This window comes from Montipora capricornis, chromosome 4 (assembly GCF_036669925.1).
Source record: "Montipora capricornis isolate CH-2021 chromosome 4, ASM3666992v2, whole genome shotgun sequence".
NCBI classification, from domain to species: domain Eukaryota; kingdom Metazoa; phylum Cnidaria; class Anthozoa; order Scleractinia; family Acroporidae; genus Montipora; species Montipora capricornis.
In genome coordinates this window covers 54,371,000-54,389,744 of record NC_090886.1, presented here as the reverse complement: position 1 = coordinate 54,389,744, position 18,745 = coordinate 54,371,000, and the positions used below count along the sequence as shown (strand labels likewise).

Genomic DNA, 18,745 nt, shown 5'->3' with positions numbered 1-18,745 from the left:
TCAGTACTGGAAACAAAACCTACTGTTTTTGTAATATTAAATGTTGTTTGTATTTTACTAAAGCAGCAGTGACAAATGGTGATGATTATTCGGAAAAAGATTGTCCACTTTTTTCAAATTTAAGTCTTTTAGTTTCATCATGCTTAAAGACAAAATTTGACCTGACAGCACTGATCCACGGCAGAAATTTTGTTTCCATCCGCAAAATTCTTTGTCTTTTTTCAAACTTAATTTCAGATTCTCGGGAGCAAGCCTCGTAACCTTACCTTACTCTCCAACGAGCATAGCGCAATTATGATTCCCCATCGTTGCGCAAAATACGCAGAGGTAAGCTTTGACAGTGCTTCTATAAGAGAGTTTCCGGCACACGAAACACATCTTTACATTTGGTGGTCCTAAAGGCCCTCTGTGCGCATGACACGTCATGGCAGCTCTCTGGTCATCTTTGTGAGAAGTCCACCGTCCACAAATGATACAAGAATCTTTGTTCAGTGCGGCCCTGTCTCCAAATGCTCCCCTCATCATACTGCAAAACTGGCAGATATGAATGTCGTGGACGAACGGGGTTCCTTTTAAGAGTAACTTGTTACAACGCAAGTACTGCGAAAAGAAATGCATGAATCAGAAAAAATTCCATTAAATAACGTTTGCCCTATTTTCCCAACCCCTCTTGACAAATCATAAAATCCTGGATCAGCCCAGGGGTTCGAAAGAGGACATAACACTTTATTTTTACACCGAAAACAGTTAGTTTTTTTCATTTCGGCTTCAGTTACCTTGTAGTAATTGTTTTTCCAGAGGCCTGGCCGGTTCACAGAGCGTGCATCTTTTCTCAAAAACCCTAAAAGCCGTTTCTTTTCACCCGCCAACTTGAGTTGCTCTGGTGCCATTAATAACACTCGGTCGGCATTTTTGCAGTGATCTACAAAAAAATCTGCAAGCTTCGAATGAAATTTCCTTTTCTCCTCAAAATCCGCAAGTAACGTTTCCACAACAACCTGTCATAATGAAACAAAGTCGGGAAAATGATCATTTTGCCGGAATTTTCTGTGTGGAGCGCAACCACAGTTATCATATCGATGGGAAGACGTGAAAAGGTATGAGTTCGCATATATTTGTAGCTAATCAAGGCAGAGGACAAAAATTAAATGTAGCAAATACAACTAGGAATACATTAGAACGAAAGGCGTAAGCGACACTAAAAGAGGGGAACAAACAGTTAAGCCTCGTTTAAATTTAGGTTTCGGATTGGGATATCATTTTGTCTGGCGCCTAGGAAATACCAAGGTAAGGCTGATTACCTCTTGTATGGATGCATGGAAAAATTCCATCATTTCTTCCTCTCCTATTCCACAAATATTCCTGACATATGGCTTTAGTGTTCGCCTTACTTCAGCCCATCGCATCATTGTTATTGGTTGCGTTAAGTCGTCGCTCAGAAGAAATTTCAGCTCTGTTTCACTTAAGCCGCCACTGCTGCAGGCCAACAAACCAAACACCTTAAGGGCCGGGGAGTAAAGAAAAATAGTTACTCCTTGAAGACATAAAGGTGTATAAAAACTTTGATCTCAACAGGAACGAACGTGTTGGAGCAGTTACAACTCGTACATTTCTCTTCTAAGAAAACGTTTTCTCAGATCATCTATACTTCAAACGCCGGGCTTCTCCAGCTCGCGCCAAGCTTTGTCAACTTAGCCAATTAATGTGGGATGTGTCGATCACTTCACAGTTGCGTGAATAAACTTTGAATTTTCAGGCACAACAAACTTTACGGAGTATAAATATAAGACGCATAGTTCATTTTGCTACGCCTTGGAAATGTACTACTTGATGACTTTTCACGTACTAGTAAAAATATTCCGCAAATTAAATAACACCTACCTTCCGCAGATTGCCATGCTCGTCCTCGTTGGTCAGTCTATTAATAATGAGCTGCAGAAGTTCCTTTACTGTTGATGGCAAACGCTTGATGTGCTGTGTAACTGTTTCGAAAACTCCAAACACCCGAAGCTCTTCACATGCCAATGATAACCATAGCGGGATAGATGCCCCAGCTGAACCAATCAGCAACCGCATCTGCTCTGCATCGAGTTTCTGACAATTGATAAAATAGATGACTTAAAACTGAGACAACGATCTAGCGGAGTAGGATGCGGTATTTCCTTAAAATACAGTGCTGAATTCAAACCTGGCACAACAGGCCTTTAGGGAAAGCTGAGCGAACTGACTGATTTTTCAGTCAGTGTTCTTTTGCCCGTCGCCAAGCAACTAGTTTATCATCCCATTTCACGGGCGGATTACACCTTAAACATCAATACTCGGAACTTAAACTCTTTAATGATATTTAAATTGCAATTGAATTTCTTGCACATTATGGCAAGAGAGGAGAAGTTCAAATTAACAATCGGTTTTTCTGTCTTTCTCCATGAAAGTCTATAAAGTAGATTACCATTTGAAATCGGCTTATACCGAGATGTTAGGTTCGTTACAAGGACGTAGCTAGGGAGGAGGGGTCCTGGGGTGCCCGTGACCCCCCCCCCCCCCCTTTCGTAAGCCTTTTTTTAAGCAAACAACCAACAATATTCAGGAGGCGAAAACGCCCCGATCTGGTGAGTACCCTCTGTTTGACACAGTGTGACCCCCACTTTGAAAAATCATCCTGGCTACACTCCTGCGTTAAGACAATGATTTGTTTCTTTTAGACTATCTGCGTGTTTTAAGGTCCTCTATATGTAAAATATATGTATGTATTGGAAGTGTATTGGAATTGCCTCTTATAGAGACACCTTTAAAAAATCCAGATGGCATCACACGGGATTGGAATCCATGACTTCTGCGATGCAGGTGCAACTGGAATGCCGCTCTACCAACTGTGCTATGAAACCAATCAGTTGTGAGCAGGTCAACTAGTTGGTTGGGTTCATGCGTTCCCATGCAAAGGACTCGTGGATGAAGCCGCCTGAATTTTTCAGGTGTCTATAAGAAACAATTCCTTAAATTGTCCAGATAAGTGTGAGGATCACTTTACTCTTTCGTAATAATGTTTTTCTTTGTTTTTTTTCCCCCGTGGTTTTGTATTGAGACCCACAGCGTCCCCAAATGTACATAAAACTTAAGTTACATAGTACTGGCCAGGAGTGTTTTCACTTCGTCTTTATCTTGTATTTTTGCGGTCTCAACCTTTGAATCAAGCGGGACCGATATGTGAAACGTAAGTAGGCGTTTCGGCATGTTTTATCGCGTTTTGGTAGGTTTTTCTGCAACTTTAGCAGCAGTTTCTCTCCATTGTCATCATACAATTATGCAAATGTGGAAGTATAATGCGCTTTGGCTTTTCTCTAAATGGCCTAGTTTCCTTCTTTGTTGCTCGCTAGAAACGAGTGAGTAACCATGATGAACAGTAAGTACCTTATTGTACTTTCCTAGTGTGTGTTTTACAATTTCTTGCCGTGAAGAATCGTCCAGTTCTCCAAGATGAATTGGTACTGCAGGCGGTGTGCGATATTGGTCAGAAAGAAGGAGTTTGGAGCTTCGACTGTCTGTCACAGCACTGATGACGCAGCGAACATTGCGCGGGAAAACACTTGGTAACCAGTCCATGTGATTTGGTGCTTCGGCGTCCGTCAGCTGAAATGGAAGGTTGGTAGGAGATGGGAGACCAAAATTGCCAACACTGCAGAGCGCTTATCGGAAACGGGAAAATAAGTGCATTGAGATTCTATGAATGGACAAAATCTAGTTTCTCATGCTTAGTGTGACATCGATAAGGACTTTGTCCATTTGTCTACTTTTCACCAACCAAGACTAGACTAAACCTTTCGCATAAATTTAGCCTACGCACGGGCCCTTTTTTGGGTAAAATCTTAGATGTTTGGTTTGACGGATGACACACCGCAAAAACTGAGCTAAGGGAATGAGGGGAGCTTCTGACTGCGTGCGTTTCAAGTGAAAATTGAAGCAAACATCTCCACATGTTATTCCGACAGAGAGCTTGTTTGCAGTCTGGCAAAAAAAGGTTATTCTAGTGAAGAGTGTCAGATAATGGACACATCGTTACCTGGTTGATTGCATCAATGATTACAATGAAAACCTCTTCTCTTTTAGAAATTTCATCCAGTCCTTGTTTGATCTCTTTCTTGAGCATATCCGGGCTCTTTTCCTCATCAGTCAAGTGATCATTTGACTCTTCTGTGGAGTTCAAGCAGATTTTTAAAAAAAGTGACCAATAACTTGAACAAAGATCCAGAGTGTTATCCACGTTGTCTGGTCAGGACAGAGGCTGAAGCAATATTATTGTAAACAAACCTGCTGCAGCAGCTGTAAAACCTTTTAGCCATCGCACAAACTTTGCCATAAGATTACACGGAACCACAGATCCTGGACCAGCACCAATGAAGTGATAGAACAATGCCAATCCAAGCTGCACATGAATCAAGTTGTAAGATGAAATAAAAACTGGTTGCTGGAAATGAAATTACTCAGATAGAAGATAGAAACAGCTGCAAAAGTAGGCGGAAGAGTGTGACTGAGTGTGTGGACATCCAGAAACAATTTTCGACAAAATTATACAAAGATGATGGTGAATAAAAAACAACAACAACAACAACAACAACAAAATAAACAAGGAAAGGGACTGTGCAATGATTAAACAAACTAGAAACAAACAAAAGTAGAAATTTAAGGAGCCCATACGACGTTGCTACTGGATTGTGGAAAACATGATCAAGAAGTACAGATAAAACAAGTGAAACAGTAGTAAGAAAGAGCATATAGTAACTCTTGGGATATTATCCATCTCATTGGCATAACAAACCTTTCTTATCTCTTGTGTGCAATGAGCCATTAATGCAGACTTTCCAGAGCCTGGGAGCGCAAGAACTATCCTGGGAGAAAGGTCTGCTCCTGAACCACATGAATTAAGATCGGCACAGCCATGTTCAACATATTTCATAATTGTGGAAATCTCTGTGCTCCGACCCAAGACAAGTTGACCTCGCAGCTCAATAAAGTGATTATGCATAGAGAGCTCTATTAAAGGGATCAAGTAAAAAAAACCACCCTGAAGTAGTATTCAAAGCAAAATGAAAGGGAATATAGCACTGAAGAGGCAAGTTGAGGTTGATAAAGGAATGAAAATGTGTTCAAAAAACCTGTCCCTGGTTTGAATCATACAGTGTCTTTTGGTAGAATCCAAAGATGGACATTTTATTTTGTATTAATTTTAAGTAAAACTCACCTATCTCAGCTGCTGACAGCTGCTTCATTACCACAGGAATGTATCTGTTAATGGCTGATTTGAAAAATTCCACTACATTCTCCCTGAAATTTTCCAAACCTTTAAGTTTTACCTGTAAACACAAATATTAATATTAACCAAGTGCTTGAGCACTTCAATGGGGACGGCTATGTTGTAATTCAATCTTTTTTCTTGGTGTCAAAATTTTCAAATAAGTTCAATTTTTACTTTTCTTTGTCTAATATACAGTATCATAATCTGGATCACAGGAAATTTCCAAATTGAACTAGTTTGAAAAAGATTGAACCAAAATATATAAAATTCAACAAATTATAACAGCTATAGTTATTACCTTTGGTATCCCAGATGATTCATCCATCCCATGGTATTGGCAGTGATAGTCAAATACTTGATCTGGGAACCTTTCCCTGATGTTTGTCTTTAATGCCTACAAAATAAACAAGTCCCATAGTGTGAAAAAACAAGAATATTCATACAACCATCTCAATAAGTAACAATTTGCAGCATTCCCAAAGTAATGTGAAAAAAAAAACTGTGACATGCCAATGTTTTTAAAGTTTTAAGAATGTGTCTTAAATCACAGATGACCTTCAACTGTCCTTTGTTTAGTGGATGAACATCAACAAAAGCACTCATCATCTCTGGAGGCAAATCTTGCAAAAAACCATCGCTTCTAATAAAGAATGCTGCATTTTGACTCTGAGTTCTATAGGCTGCATGAAGAATCTCCATATGAGTGATGGAAGTGGGAAAGATCCACTGATACTCTTCCTGAATCTCTTGGGATATTTCAGATGGACAAGGAATCCAGCCATATCTATAAGAGTAAAGCTGACAATGTAATATCTTATGCTTTCATTTAAATATATTTCTGTGTGTCTGTTTAATAGACACACAGAAATATATTTAAATGAATGTTCTTAAGGTTCAGGAACATTTAGAAGCAATCCAACGGCCACTAACACAGTTTTCTACATTTCAAATCTCTCCATCACAGATTGCAACTTGTTTCAATTTGCGGCCTCCCCATGATGGTTGCACTGTCACCCTAGCTCCATCTGTATGGAAAGTGTCTTCAACTTTTTATGCATCTGGGACAGTATACAGCAACTTGAAGGTTTATTTACCTTTCCCCTAACATATTTAAAAAGAATGGCTGTCCATCTGTCTCTGCTAAACAGCGATCAATTTCATTCAAGCATGTTCTGATGGTTGCTTCAGTTGAGAAATCCTTAGGAACACCCCATCTGAGGTCACATTCAATCAGATGAATGGATCTTCCTTCACACCACTCACGCAGCTCAGGGACAATCTAAATATTAGAGCCACAGCAACATCAAAGTCAAATTCACAGCCTATTTTAATGACAACAACAAATTCAAAATGTTAGAAAGCCATCAAAGGTATTTCACAATGTATCATAGCCTGAAACTGAACACTTAAAATTACAACATTTTTCCAAGAATGATGGGCATTAACATCTTACAAGTAAATTTCACTGCTCTAGATATGTTTTAGAGCAGGGGTAACAACAAGGAATCTGAAGGAATTACTCTGTGTTCAATTCAAGTCTTTCCCTTGATTTGTAGGGTCAAATCTTCAGCGTTCCAGTTTTTCATCCCAGATACACCTCTTAAACAAAACTCTAAAAAGAGGGCAGGGTGCATGGTCCCTCCATTTTCTAGCATGTCCCAGGTTCAGTCAGTTAGGACACGAGGAAGACCTGGGTGTGCTTTCTGTTTTATTTTTTGTTCTTTTGCACATTTGAATTTTGCACTCACCCATCATCAAGAGTCTTCAAATTATTTAATTTCAGACCATCATGACAAGTGTGCCCAACACTATCCCTTGAGTCCAGTGCTGGAGTCAACATCAGGGGGTGGGGTGGGGTGGGTCACAGGTCCCCTTGTTGAAGGTCCCTGTTCAAAATTAATTTTAATTTTAATGAATGACAATCCAACACGTGTACCTTTTTCACTAACACCTCCCTCTCTGCATGATAATCTACGAATGTAGATGACACAAATAGTCGAACAACCTTCCATCCATTTCTTGAATCAAAAGACTTTTACCATAAGAGTTAAAAACACACGAGTCCTCGATATCTTTCCAACATTTTTTAACAACTTCTTGAATTTCCTCATCGGTGGGTGGGGCTTCCATTCCAGCTGTTTTTGCATGACCTGCAGTGTATTGAAATGTATCTGCACGTACATCATGTTCAAGTTGTAAGTCTACTTCAGAAGCACTGCTTTTCCTTAAGACTTGTTCTGTTGTCCACGATTTTTCCATATCGAGATTAAGCATGTGGGAGCTTGATATGTCTACCTGCCGTTTTGACCCAGAAATGTCGCCCCCTCCCAACCCCCGAGTGACCAAATCTTGCTCTAACAATTTTCCGTCCAAAGAAAGGTTTTCCTCGGAGGCAATCGGACTCCCTCCAGTTTCTTGACGTCTTTGTCTCGGTAAATTGTAGGAGTTTTCCCCAACCTGAAGCCCACAAAACGAACTTCCGGATCCCATGAAAAGTTCGGAAGTTTGCAATAGTTGGAATGTAACCTGTCATTACCTGTCATTCGGACCTTTGGTGACCGGGAGGAGCTAGGTTCTATTAATTTTTAGGTATCATTATCTGTCTCATACATAACGTACCAAGTAACTTTCTTGAAGGAAAAAACTTTTCTGCAATTGCAAAATGCCAGTGTTTATAGGTACAACGATGAAGAGATTTCCATGTCCTCGTCGATTCTGGTTTGTTGTCGTGGTCTGATTCTTAATTCAACTATCTTTTTATTGTTTCCGATCTTGTTTTAAACAGTTGCTGTAAAGTGGGGCAAGGAAAAGTTTGAAAATGTCGAGTTGAACAGCGATGAATCACCTGAACTTTTTAAAGCTCAGCTTTTTGCTTTATCAGGAGTTTCTCCCGAGAGGCAAAAGGTCATGTACAAGGGATCCGTTTTAAAGGTCTGTTGATGTTTCTCTTAAAGTTCATTCCTTTAACAATTGATAAAATTAGTTATGGCATTAATTGGGTCAACATTCCAATCGACCGCGTGATATCTGCTGATTTCTTGTCGTAACAAGGTCATAGTTGTAGAGAATGAGGTCGTACATTTTCACTCCGGAAAATGAATGAAGAGATGTGCTATTTGATGCTGACAAGAGAATGCTTGGGACAAAATCAGATTTGTCCTAAACAGGAGTCAGCTGATGATCTTCAAATTTAACTACATGTATCATGGATGTTCTGCCAATGAGCTGCAGCAGACTTGTGGGAGTCAGGGCATTAAACTAGGTTCATGTGACAGTCCTCTAACACAATGGCAAGAACGCACTTTTGATAATATTCCAGTCATTAGTATTGCATTGCAGTGAACATTGTCGTTGTCACATTAACATTCATTAATAGTAAATGGTCTGGCTCCCCTTAAGTTGCTAAGTGGTCAAATATCTGAATGTGTGGTTCCAGAAAATATCCATATCCCCCCCCCCCCCCCACGGACCACGGAGGGGTTTTTTCCAGTTTGACCCCCCACCCCACCAGATTTTCAGCTCCAGAGGGCTTCACATTACTTCCCCCACCCCCTAGGATTTCCATGATTTTTCCACTTGGTCCCCCATACTCCTTGGAAATTCCAAATCTGAAAAAAAGAGAATTAGGGTGTGTTCGATTGACCGTATTCCGGAATTGGAATACATGGAATATAAGTTAGAAATCCTTCGTTTTTATGGAGATTCACATTAAAATTGTCAGATAGATGCTAAAATGCTATTTTAAACATATTTTTGTTATCCTTGCTGCTTCGAAACGCGCCAAACATACAGTTTTAATCATCATTCTACGTATTCTTATTCCGGAATAGGGTCAATCGAACGCGCCCTAAATTTATTTATTTTGATTGACTTAGAGCTGTAATAAAAATTTCATTATCCTAAAAATGACCGTGGAAATTCTAGACGTATTCACAGACACGTTGAAATGTTCAAACTAACAACTGAGCTTATTTAACACTTAAATGTCCTGGCAACTGACCTTTTCTCTGTTCAATTGAAAGAAGTTTTCATTCAAAAATCCAAAAGAAGTACTGAAAGTTGACGCTATTTTAAGTGTATATCGTATACATTTTGTAACCTAGTTGAAGTTTGAATTTATGCACAGTAAAAACAACATATTGAAGTATGTAAGTGTTTATTCAATCGCATTTCAAACCGTCTGGAAATAAAGCTTGTTATGTACTCTTTATGTACCCCCTCCCCTTGGGAAATGTTCCTCTTTTCCTCTTTCAGACCCCCCTACCCCGCAGAATTTCCGTGACCCTCTGTGGGGGGGGGGGGGGGGTATGGGTATTTTCTGGAACCACACAGTCAATCATTGGAAGGTTGACAGTTTGACACCTGTTTGGCGTACAAGGACGTTTTTTCCACATCTCTTCAAGATCATCATTTTCAGCAGATTAAATTAATTAATAGGATACTGTGTTTGTCAAAGTTGTAAACAGAAGCTTGAAGCATGAGACTTCAGACTTGAGGGTGAAAGCCATGTATTTGAGGTCACCATGAATTATCATAATCCAACATAGAGCAGCAAATAGAGAGTCAAACATTTTTGTGTTTTCAATATAAATAGGGAATTTAAGAAACGACGACGGCTACGACTAGGACAACGCCACAAAACAATAATATCATTGGTTAAAAGAGCATAAATAATCGTGCTGCACGTGCAGCACGGATTTTAGCAAGTATTTTAGCAGTCCTCTGCTTAATGACAACGTGAAATCACCAAATTTGAAGTTGTGATGACAACGTAAGCATGCAACAGAGAATCTTTCATTCTCTATTTTAACTTTGAAACAGCTCGTACCAATTTGTTTTTAGGATACTTCGCCCACATTGTAGGATGTGAATGAGACTGAATAATCGCGAAAGACTCATGATAGAGCCAAGTTATATTTTGAGGTGACACATTTGTCGACCGTCGCTGTTGTAGATCTTAAATTCCCTAATATCTTGTAATACCATACCTGTTTTACTTAACTCTGACCTTTTAACAAGAAATCAAACTAAAAAAGAGGTCAGAATATGGACTACCTGAAGCTTCTTTTTTTGTTATGTGAGTAGCCTTGTTGTACCACAGATTAGAATGGTCTTAGAACGGATGTTTTCAAAGAACAAGTTCGTCTCTGTCATTTTTATTGAATGCTGCTGTATTTGTCAGCTCTCTAAATTTTTGATTTGTGCTATTTTTTGTAGGATAATGACTGGGGGAACTTTAAGCTTAAAAATGTAGGTACATAAATACTTGTATACGTAAATCTAATACAGCCCCACAACCTGGGCAATATATAACTTTTGGTAACACCCTCTTTAAGATTACAGATATTCACCGTGACAGACTGGGGCTGGTTGCTTGAAGCCTGGCTAGCACTAACTGTTGGTCAAGAGGTTTCCATGGAATTTAACAATGGTGAGCGCTAACCATTTTTCAAGCAACTCAGCCCTGGTAATTAACAAAATAACACTGAGGAATCACAACAGCTTCAAGGATAGCAGAGGGTTGAAGTGATTGAAATACAAGTGAGTCAAACAACAACAACAACAACTTTCTTTATTTGCACTGCACAATTATTTACAGAGTTACAATAATTATTAACATATAACAATGATTGACCACTCCCCATAGGGACTTTTCAGGGCCAATGAAACACATTTAACAAAACGAAGGAACAGAACAACAACAACTGTTAAGAATCCCAACTGGCCGAAGGCAAACCAGTTGGCTATTTACAAGTGCAGCTAGGAAGTTGACCCAGGGACTACCAGGAAAAAATTCAACGAGTAGTCAGAGCGGATCTTGAACCAGGGATCTCCGGATCTCAAGGCAAGCGCCCTAACCACTGGGCCACACTGCCTCCACACTGAAATGGCTGAAAGAAGGGTGGAACCAGGGTTACAGTTGGATTCCCAAATGGGAACTTTGCCACTAGACTACTGACGACTGACTGTTAAAGTAGCAAGTTTTGGCTACAATGTAGATATCCTAATTGTATGTATGGACTAACTGCAAACTACCTAAGCTAAATTTTGTTACCAGTCTGTCACGGTAATTATGCATGCTCTTGAAGTGTGTGTTAAAAAATTTATCTATTACCCAGTCTGCGGGGCTTCAAATTGTGGAATGCAGGACTTTGGGTCATGGGTTTCAAGGTGGGTCGTGGGCATTGAGTGCAGTGGGTGCAGTGGGCCGTGAGGCTGCTGGGCACCTTTTAGCAAAACCCTTCTAAACCCTTCTTAGCAAAACCCCTCTAAAGAGTACAAGAAAATACAAAATCAAAAGTTAAAGTTTAGCGAGAAATTGGACCATTTGAGGAGCTCACGTTGCCACAAGTGCTTATTTTAAACGTGGCTCAGTTTTTAATAAGTTAGTAATAATTGATTCCACGAACAATTTCAAGAAAGCAACGAATCCTAAGTTATGATGTCACCAATGATTTTTCGGCTACTGGAATCATACCACGTGGTTCAGGTGAATCATATTTGATTCCAGTGCCAATTTTCCGAGTGTGGATAAAGCATCATGTGATTGGTGTTATGATTCTCCAGCCTTGAAAAGTCGTAAGCAACAATTCCAATGCCCTGGTTCTGTGGATGAATTGACCCCATTGGAGTCCTGAATTTTTCAAGCTTCTCTACTCAATTGCTCAAATTGTGTTTATAACTGAGAGGATCATAGCTTCACTTGATTTCATATCCGCAGTTCAATATATGATTCCTTTCAAATATCATTTCGTTCATTTGAGGACCTGTAGCTTATTGACTAGATGACCCAAAGGTTATTTAACCCATTGACCCTTGGAAGTCAGATGGTTCAGGAGTAAATGGGTTAAGGTTATGTAATGGTTAAAAAAACAGTCATCATGATTTAATCCAGTTCATTATGTTTAAAACCGTGGCATCCTACAAACTTCGATTGTATTTACAGGGTGTTACATTACTGATGATGGGCTCTGTGGGTGAATTGCCAGAGGCACCTGCTCAGAAAACAGTGTTTGTTGAGGATATGACAGATGCACAACTAGCATCTGCTGTAAGTAGAACAGTAAAACTTCATTTTACATAACCACAGAGTAATCTCAAATGAGTGTAATAAATACAAACTGGCTATTCATACAGGACCCGTACACTGACCTGTATTTGCTATTCATACGGGAGTCTTCTTAGAAAGATTATTACAGGTTCAATAACTCTCAGAATGTCTTACCTCACCTTGAATTCTTATATATATATGTACAGTTCATGTATTAAACAATGGCATTGATGCCCGTTTAATTTTACGCAATATCTTTGTCGTTCAATGTCACCAGCCATCTGACCTGCCTTGTGTTTCTTGCATTTCAGTCTAGTAAGCTCCCATTTTAAATGGCACTGATAAACAGTATTTAAGTCTAAGCACCCATTTTAAAACAGTTAGCTTTCAATAACTGCTTGGCTGTGTCATTCAAGGTTAGGGTAAGAATCCGTAATAATCATTTGAAGAAGACTCCCATATGAATAGCAAATGTAGGTCCTAAAGAATAAGGTACATGTACATTTATGTCCTTAATATGTGAAAAGTCATGTTCATTTGATTTGTTTAATCAATTTATTTCAACCTGCCTCAGCCTGCCTCAAACACCAGGACATCTCCAGTTGACAAGTAAAATTGTCTGGTGTTAGACGGAGTAAAATCTCACTCCCAGGGGTCAATGGGTTAAAGACACTCTCCTATACTCGCCAGCATATTGAAGTTAAATAATAACTTTCCTCGGGCATTAAATTACCACTTTTTGGCCTAAAACGGCTGGAGGAAATTTAATGTTCTGTTAAGAAACATTATACCTACATTTGTATTTTACATTATAAACTGGTTGCAGTTAAAATGGCTCCTTCAAATAGAGCACAGAAATATGAACAAAGAAGTTTGATTTGATTAATCAAAAACCGTTTAGATTTAATGAATCAGCCTGTTTCTTACTGTTTATAAAGTGGCTGTATTTCTCTAATCTATTAAGCCTGATAATAATTTATTATTATTGCAATGTTAACATATTTTGTTTTTCCGTAGTACGAGATGCCAACTGGTCTCAGTAACCTTGGCAACACTTGCTACATGAATGCAACAGTGCAGTGTCTTCGTAGTGTACCTGAACTAAAGGAGGCCTTGACAAAGTGAGAAGCACAATATTGTGTATTGCTTATGATGTCATTAGCGACGAGTAAGGGTTTGCCTAAAACTCTGAATCCGGAATCTGGAAACAGAATCCGGAATCCAGAATAAGAAATCCAGAAACTGGAATATGAACCTGAACCAAAGTCAGTTAAAATGATCCAGCGTCTTGCAAATTGTTTACTTTTACCTCTCTGAGTAATTTGTCACTTGCTGACTCCTTTTGGGAGGGGATTCATGTAATGACTTCGGAAGAGCATCCAACTATTTGACCTTGCCTCTCCCACACAAGCACTACGAGTCAACCTTTGTGCCTTTTGGTACCCCATGTGGTCAGCGGTTGATGCCTGGACGTAAAATTAATAGTATTCTCAACACTGTAGATGTATTTTGCCGTTTCATGTCTGTTTTTTCCTGTTCACCAATAGTTGTGGCTGCCGTCAAGCATCTATAATACCCAAGGAGGACTACTCACCTCACATTAAATTAATATGTTGCTCTCAACCGACATTGTGATGAAAGAGGGAAGGCAAAAATATTGACGGGGATCATTGAAAGGAAAGGAGCTTGGAAAAATTATACTGAGGGTGGGGTATGAAATGTCTCCTAAAGAGAAAATGCTGTGAAAAGTGTTGTTGGATTATGACTTCGTTCACCTTATTATTATAAAAAATCATACAAACAAGATGCTTTAGCAACTTTATTTATCTTCAAATTTGAGAGTACTTTACTAAGCTAATGCCTCTGCTGTTGAGTTAATTGCTTCCTTAGTAATGTTTGCCTTTACTTGACTTCCACTGTGTTCTGGATTTCTTCTTCCAGATTCCGGATTCGGGGTTTACGTAAACCTGATGAGTAAAACTGTCTGGCAGCCAATGGGTTAAAGTAAAAGGGGTACTAGATACACGGCTGTGAAAACTGAAATATTTTGGTTCTTCTGTCATGTTGTGCCTACAATTTTAAACTGTCAATGATGCAATGAACTTGATGACATTTGACTCCAAAAGAATGTCAACAGACAAAGGAAAAAAATCTTGTTCTCTTGTTCTGTGTAGTGAACTACAGCTGCGGCTGTATGAGCCTCATTTGAATCTTTTACTTAACTATCTGGGTTTGTTTGCAAATATATTTTTCTAAGGTTCTCCAAAAAAAAAGATGTGTTACAAAAATTAACTTGTTTCAAGGTCACACTCTAGTATCATTCCTTCCATCTTGCTTTCCTTTGTTTCCTTTTTGTTGTACATGTAATGACATTTCTTGGTTTTTTGTAGATATACTTCATCTGGAAGTTCAATAGATTCAGCGCATTCAATTACATCAGCTCTTAGAGATCTGTACAAAATAATGGACAAGACATCAAACAGTTTACCCCCGATCATTTTTCTTCAGGTTTGTAAAAATTGCAGTAAGAAATAACCATCATTGCTATTTTTCCTTCCATTTGGGATGTATAAAGTAACCTTGCCAAGGCTGCTGCCTAAGAAAATTGTCCAGGAGCCCTTCAGGCTTCCAACATTAAAAGATAGTAGCCCAAGTCATTTTTCCAAGAGGCCAGAATTAATTAATTCCAGCTGGGATCATATTTACATGAACGTGGGGATGAATCAAGTAAGGCGCCCATTCGGGCTATTTGTTCAGGAATTTGGTCGCCTGCGCTCGCAAATAAGGTGCCCTAGGCGACCGGGCGACCGTTAGGCAGCAACCTTGTTTGCTCTGTTACTGTTTGTTTGATGTCACATGGATAAGATCCCCTTTTTCCTGAGTGGACAGGGCCCCCGGGTTTCTACATGTAGCAGGGATTGAACAATCTCACATCTTGCGAGGTAGAGTTGATGGAGATGATGACTATCTTGTGAGCTTCTACTCAGTAGTGGGTGTGTTCTGTCTGCTCCTGTGTTGCCCTTTCTGACATTTAAGTAAGTTGGTGGATCCATAGAGCAGGACAAATCAGGAGATAACATTCACTGATACAATTCTAGTAAACAACATCGTCGCTCTTTGGAGGTTGGGTGCCCGAAACATCCTGGAGCTTCCACTATTGGCAGCCAGCTCCAAGGTGGAGACTGCACCGATGGCTGGCAAAACCTGACAACCCAGCCATGAGCCCCCACGCCCCTGAAAAGGACAGGCACCCGTCACACTGATAGACAGTGGAAAGCTGAGGGTGGGGAGGGGGGGGGGGAACAAAACCGCTAAACGCTCCACACACAATGCTCCTACTTCCCGCCACACTGATAAATAAGCGATACAGCCCAAAACATGAGGTATTCCACGCATGCGCAAGTATACTAAAACCACTGACCAACTGGCTGCAGTCGCTCCTAGTTGTTTACTTGGTTAAACTTCGTGTAACCTCATTAAAAATGATTTTGAGGAATTTATGTTTGTTTTTCTAGATTCTTCACAACGTTTTCCCGCAATTTGCCGAGAAAACAGAACAAGGAATTTATGCACAACAGGTGAAGTTTAATAATTGATTATTAATTGTATAAATATTTATCAATTATTCACTGAGGCTGAGTAGGATATGAAGAATTCTGCAGGGCGAGGAAGGTGTTATTCTGTTGAGCAGAAAAATGGCTGCGAGTAGGTTTAGAAGTTTGAGCGAAGAAAATATTTTGAATGAATAATAAAGCAATTATTGAATTCGGCTTTCGTAGAATATGAAGAATTCTGCAGATCTCAGAGGATGTTATCCACCTCGGCCTCGGGCTTTGGTGGATAACACCCTCCTCGACCTGCAGAATTCTTCATATCCTACTCAGCCTCGTTCAATAATTGCTAATTAATATTATTTATTGAGAACTAGCATTCAGCATATAGCATTCAACATGTAGAGTGTAAATGTACAAGTGTCAAAGAATGTAATCAACATTTTGTTTTACAAGGTTCTAACAATCAAGTTATCTTATTACTTGTTTTGGTATGTAGTATCGCTGAGTATTTTTATGAGTTATGCTGTACAAAATGTATTTTGATGAGCCCTCAAGGGCGAGTCAAAATTGAAATATTTAGTGATACTAAACACCAAAACATCTGATAAGCTATTTATTATCCAACTGTTTCACACTAAATTTTTAGAAAGTGAACTGTAAACAACTGAGAATGTTTGAAAGATTTGTGTGTTACAAGCGTAGGGCAAACGTCAGCATCTGAACTAGTCAAACCAAACCAGTTCTCTACTATACAATTTAGCCAAGTGTAAAACAACTAAATGTACAATATCATGCAATATTTGTACTCGTTCTGTGTGTTTTCTGGACAATAACTAACACAGTTGGATAGTAAAAGAAAAAGATATAATTATGTAGTTTCGTGAAAAAAACCTTCTTGAGTAACTCACCTTCATTGTCAAGTCAAGGAATCTAACCAGTGACACGTTGGCAGGAAAAAAGTGAGTTGTCTCACTTACCTTATAAGCCCTGCCTCCCCTGGTCATTGTCTTTCTTAATTTTTTTTCATTAACCATTATCACTATCTTGGGGGTTGGCAGGGGAGGGGCAATAAAAATTTAAAGGCCCATTTCCATCCTTGACACAAGGCAATCATTTGTTATTGTTTTGAAAATAGCATATTCGGATTGGCTAACTGTTTTTGTCGTGCCAATTTCTGAAATTTCGTGATACGCAAAATTCATGTGTAGTGCGCAATGCATTCAGGGTGGAAATAGGCCGTTGAGTTGGTGGCTGGTTTGAGTATAGTAACTGACTCAGACTGTTGTCATTGTTAAAATGAATTTTAATCTTAACTTTGAAAGAATCTGTCTTTAATTTCTTAAGGTTGCTAAGCTCCCTAGAGTATTTGCAAATACCCTCACTACAGGGCACGAGTCACAAAAGGAAACCTAGATAATTTCTCTTAGAGTTTTCCCATGGCAACATCACATCTAATGACAGGCTGACATATTCCTACTTTTGGCTTAAATTCCTCAATATTCATATTTTCCTGCAATGAAATTTTTTATTCTTTGCCACAATATGGAAATGATATTGCCTGACATTTTGAAGTCATAAAAAGTCAAGGTCATTCAGACAGTTCTCCCAATATGCTGTAATTTGTCATTTCCTTAATATATTGGAATAGCTCTGACAGATTTTAACAAATGTCGGGTAATTGATAGGAACTGAATGTGGTTAGAACTGAGTCAATTTTAACTTTTTTTTCCGAAGGGAATGCAAGAAAAATAGCAGTTAATTTTACAGATTTGGTTACACTGATGTCACAAAAATCAGAAAAACATGCACGATTCAGACTTAACATGCCATACTAGTGTTCAGCTTGCGTGCGGCCCAAAAATTCTAGGGAGCTTCCTTAAATGTAGGAGGAAAAGTAGCCAACTTCTCTGAGTGAAGTAGCAGATGCTGTCAATTCTTATTGAAACCACTTCATCTTTGTTACGTGTTTGCAGGATGCTAATGAATGCTGGACACAAATCGTTCGTATGCTGCAACAAAAATTGCCAGGCATAAAATCCACAGAGAAAGAAGAGCAAATGGAAGGTGTTGCTACTGCTGCGGCTTCGTCCCCAGCCATCAAAGGATTCATGGATCAATATTTTGGTTAGTGAAACGTTTGCTCTGTTGCCATGGCAAAGAAAGGTTTCTTGATTAATGGAACTTACTTCTTGAAAGAAACTGCACTAAGGTCATGTTTCATTTCTTTTGTCTCATGCTTTTAATATTTTGATGTTCTAAATGCAGCATTTTCTTTCTTGATGTTAATCAGTTTCTTCCACTTTTTTTGTAGGAATCGAATCAGAGTCTGTGTATCCTTAAATACCTCAGTTTGTAGTAAATTTCTGTTCTGCTATCGCTCTCAACAAGAAAATACAATATCATACATTGTAGGTTAAGGACTTGTTTTCATGGGATTACTGTAGGTAAAACAGAAACAGGATCAGCTTTTCAGAGGTGGATTTTCAAAAGACCCAAAAAGCTACAGCTACAAGATCATATGCTATGAATAATTTTTGTTTTGCATTTTTGACCTTGACATGTTTTTAGTCTCAAATGTGCTGAAGCACCTGATGAACCAGAGACAAAGTCCAAGGAAACACTCTTTCAACTGAGCTGTTTTATTTCACAAGGTGACAAGGAGACATAGTTATTCACTGTCATTAATGCCCTTGAACAATCTCAAATTTGTTTGGTTAGACAAGAGAACTCTGTATCAATTCAAATTAGATTACTTTGTTGGCTTTAGCATCCCCTGAACATGTATGTACAGTAACATGTTTCAATGTCCATGTTTCTTCTTCCCATGTGATGGGATGCCTATGGCATTTC

The 18,745-nt window shown here is 39.0% G+C and overlaps 2 protein-coding genes across 2 annotated transcripts in view; one reads left to right on the top strand and one right to left on the bottom strand.

Moving 5' to 3' along the window:
• Positions 1-44: 44 nt before the first annotated feature.
• LOC138047507 (telomerase protein component 1-like) lies at positions 45-7,807 on the bottom strand. The gene is given in 14 exon segments (XM_068894385.1): positions 45-600; positions 777-998; positions 1,302-1,499; positions 1,882-2,094; positions 3,409-3,627; positions 4,058-4,188; positions 4,306-4,420; positions 4,814-5,028; positions 5,237-5,348; positions 5,589-5,684; positions 5,846-6,074; positions 6,385-6,569; positions 7,227-7,321; positions 7,324-7,807. Coding segments are annotated over 14 exon segments (2,820 nt in total). The 5' UTR covers positions 7,781-7,807; the 3' UTR covers positions 45-267.
• An 86-nt stretch (positions 7,808-7,893) lies between these two features.
• The window catches only part of LOC138047503 (ubiquitin carboxyl-terminal hydrolase 14-like), an 18,017-nt gene continuing 7,165 nt past the window's right edge, over positions 7,894-18,745 (top strand). Inside the window, exons 1-10 of the mRNA XM_068894380.1 lie at positions 7,894-7,968; positions 8,076-8,221; positions 10,508-10,540; positions 12,237-12,341; positions 13,359-13,462; positions 14,732-14,849; positions 15,857-15,919; positions 17,869-18,019; positions 18,207-18,225; positions 18,464-18,546. Of these exons, the coding sequence (XP_068750481.1) occupies positions 7,953-7,968; positions 8,076-8,221; positions 10,508-10,540; positions 12,237-12,341; positions 13,359-13,462; positions 14,732-14,849; positions 15,857-15,919; positions 17,869-18,019; positions 18,207-18,225; positions 18,464-18,546 (838 nt within the window). The 5' untranslated portion in view covers positions 7,894-7,952. The remainder of the gene's footprint in view (positions 7,969-8,075; positions 8,222-10,507; positions 10,541-12,236; positions 12,342-13,358; positions 13,463-14,731; positions 14,850-15,856; positions 15,920-17,868; positions 18,020-18,206; positions 18,226-18,463; positions 18,547-18,745) is intronic.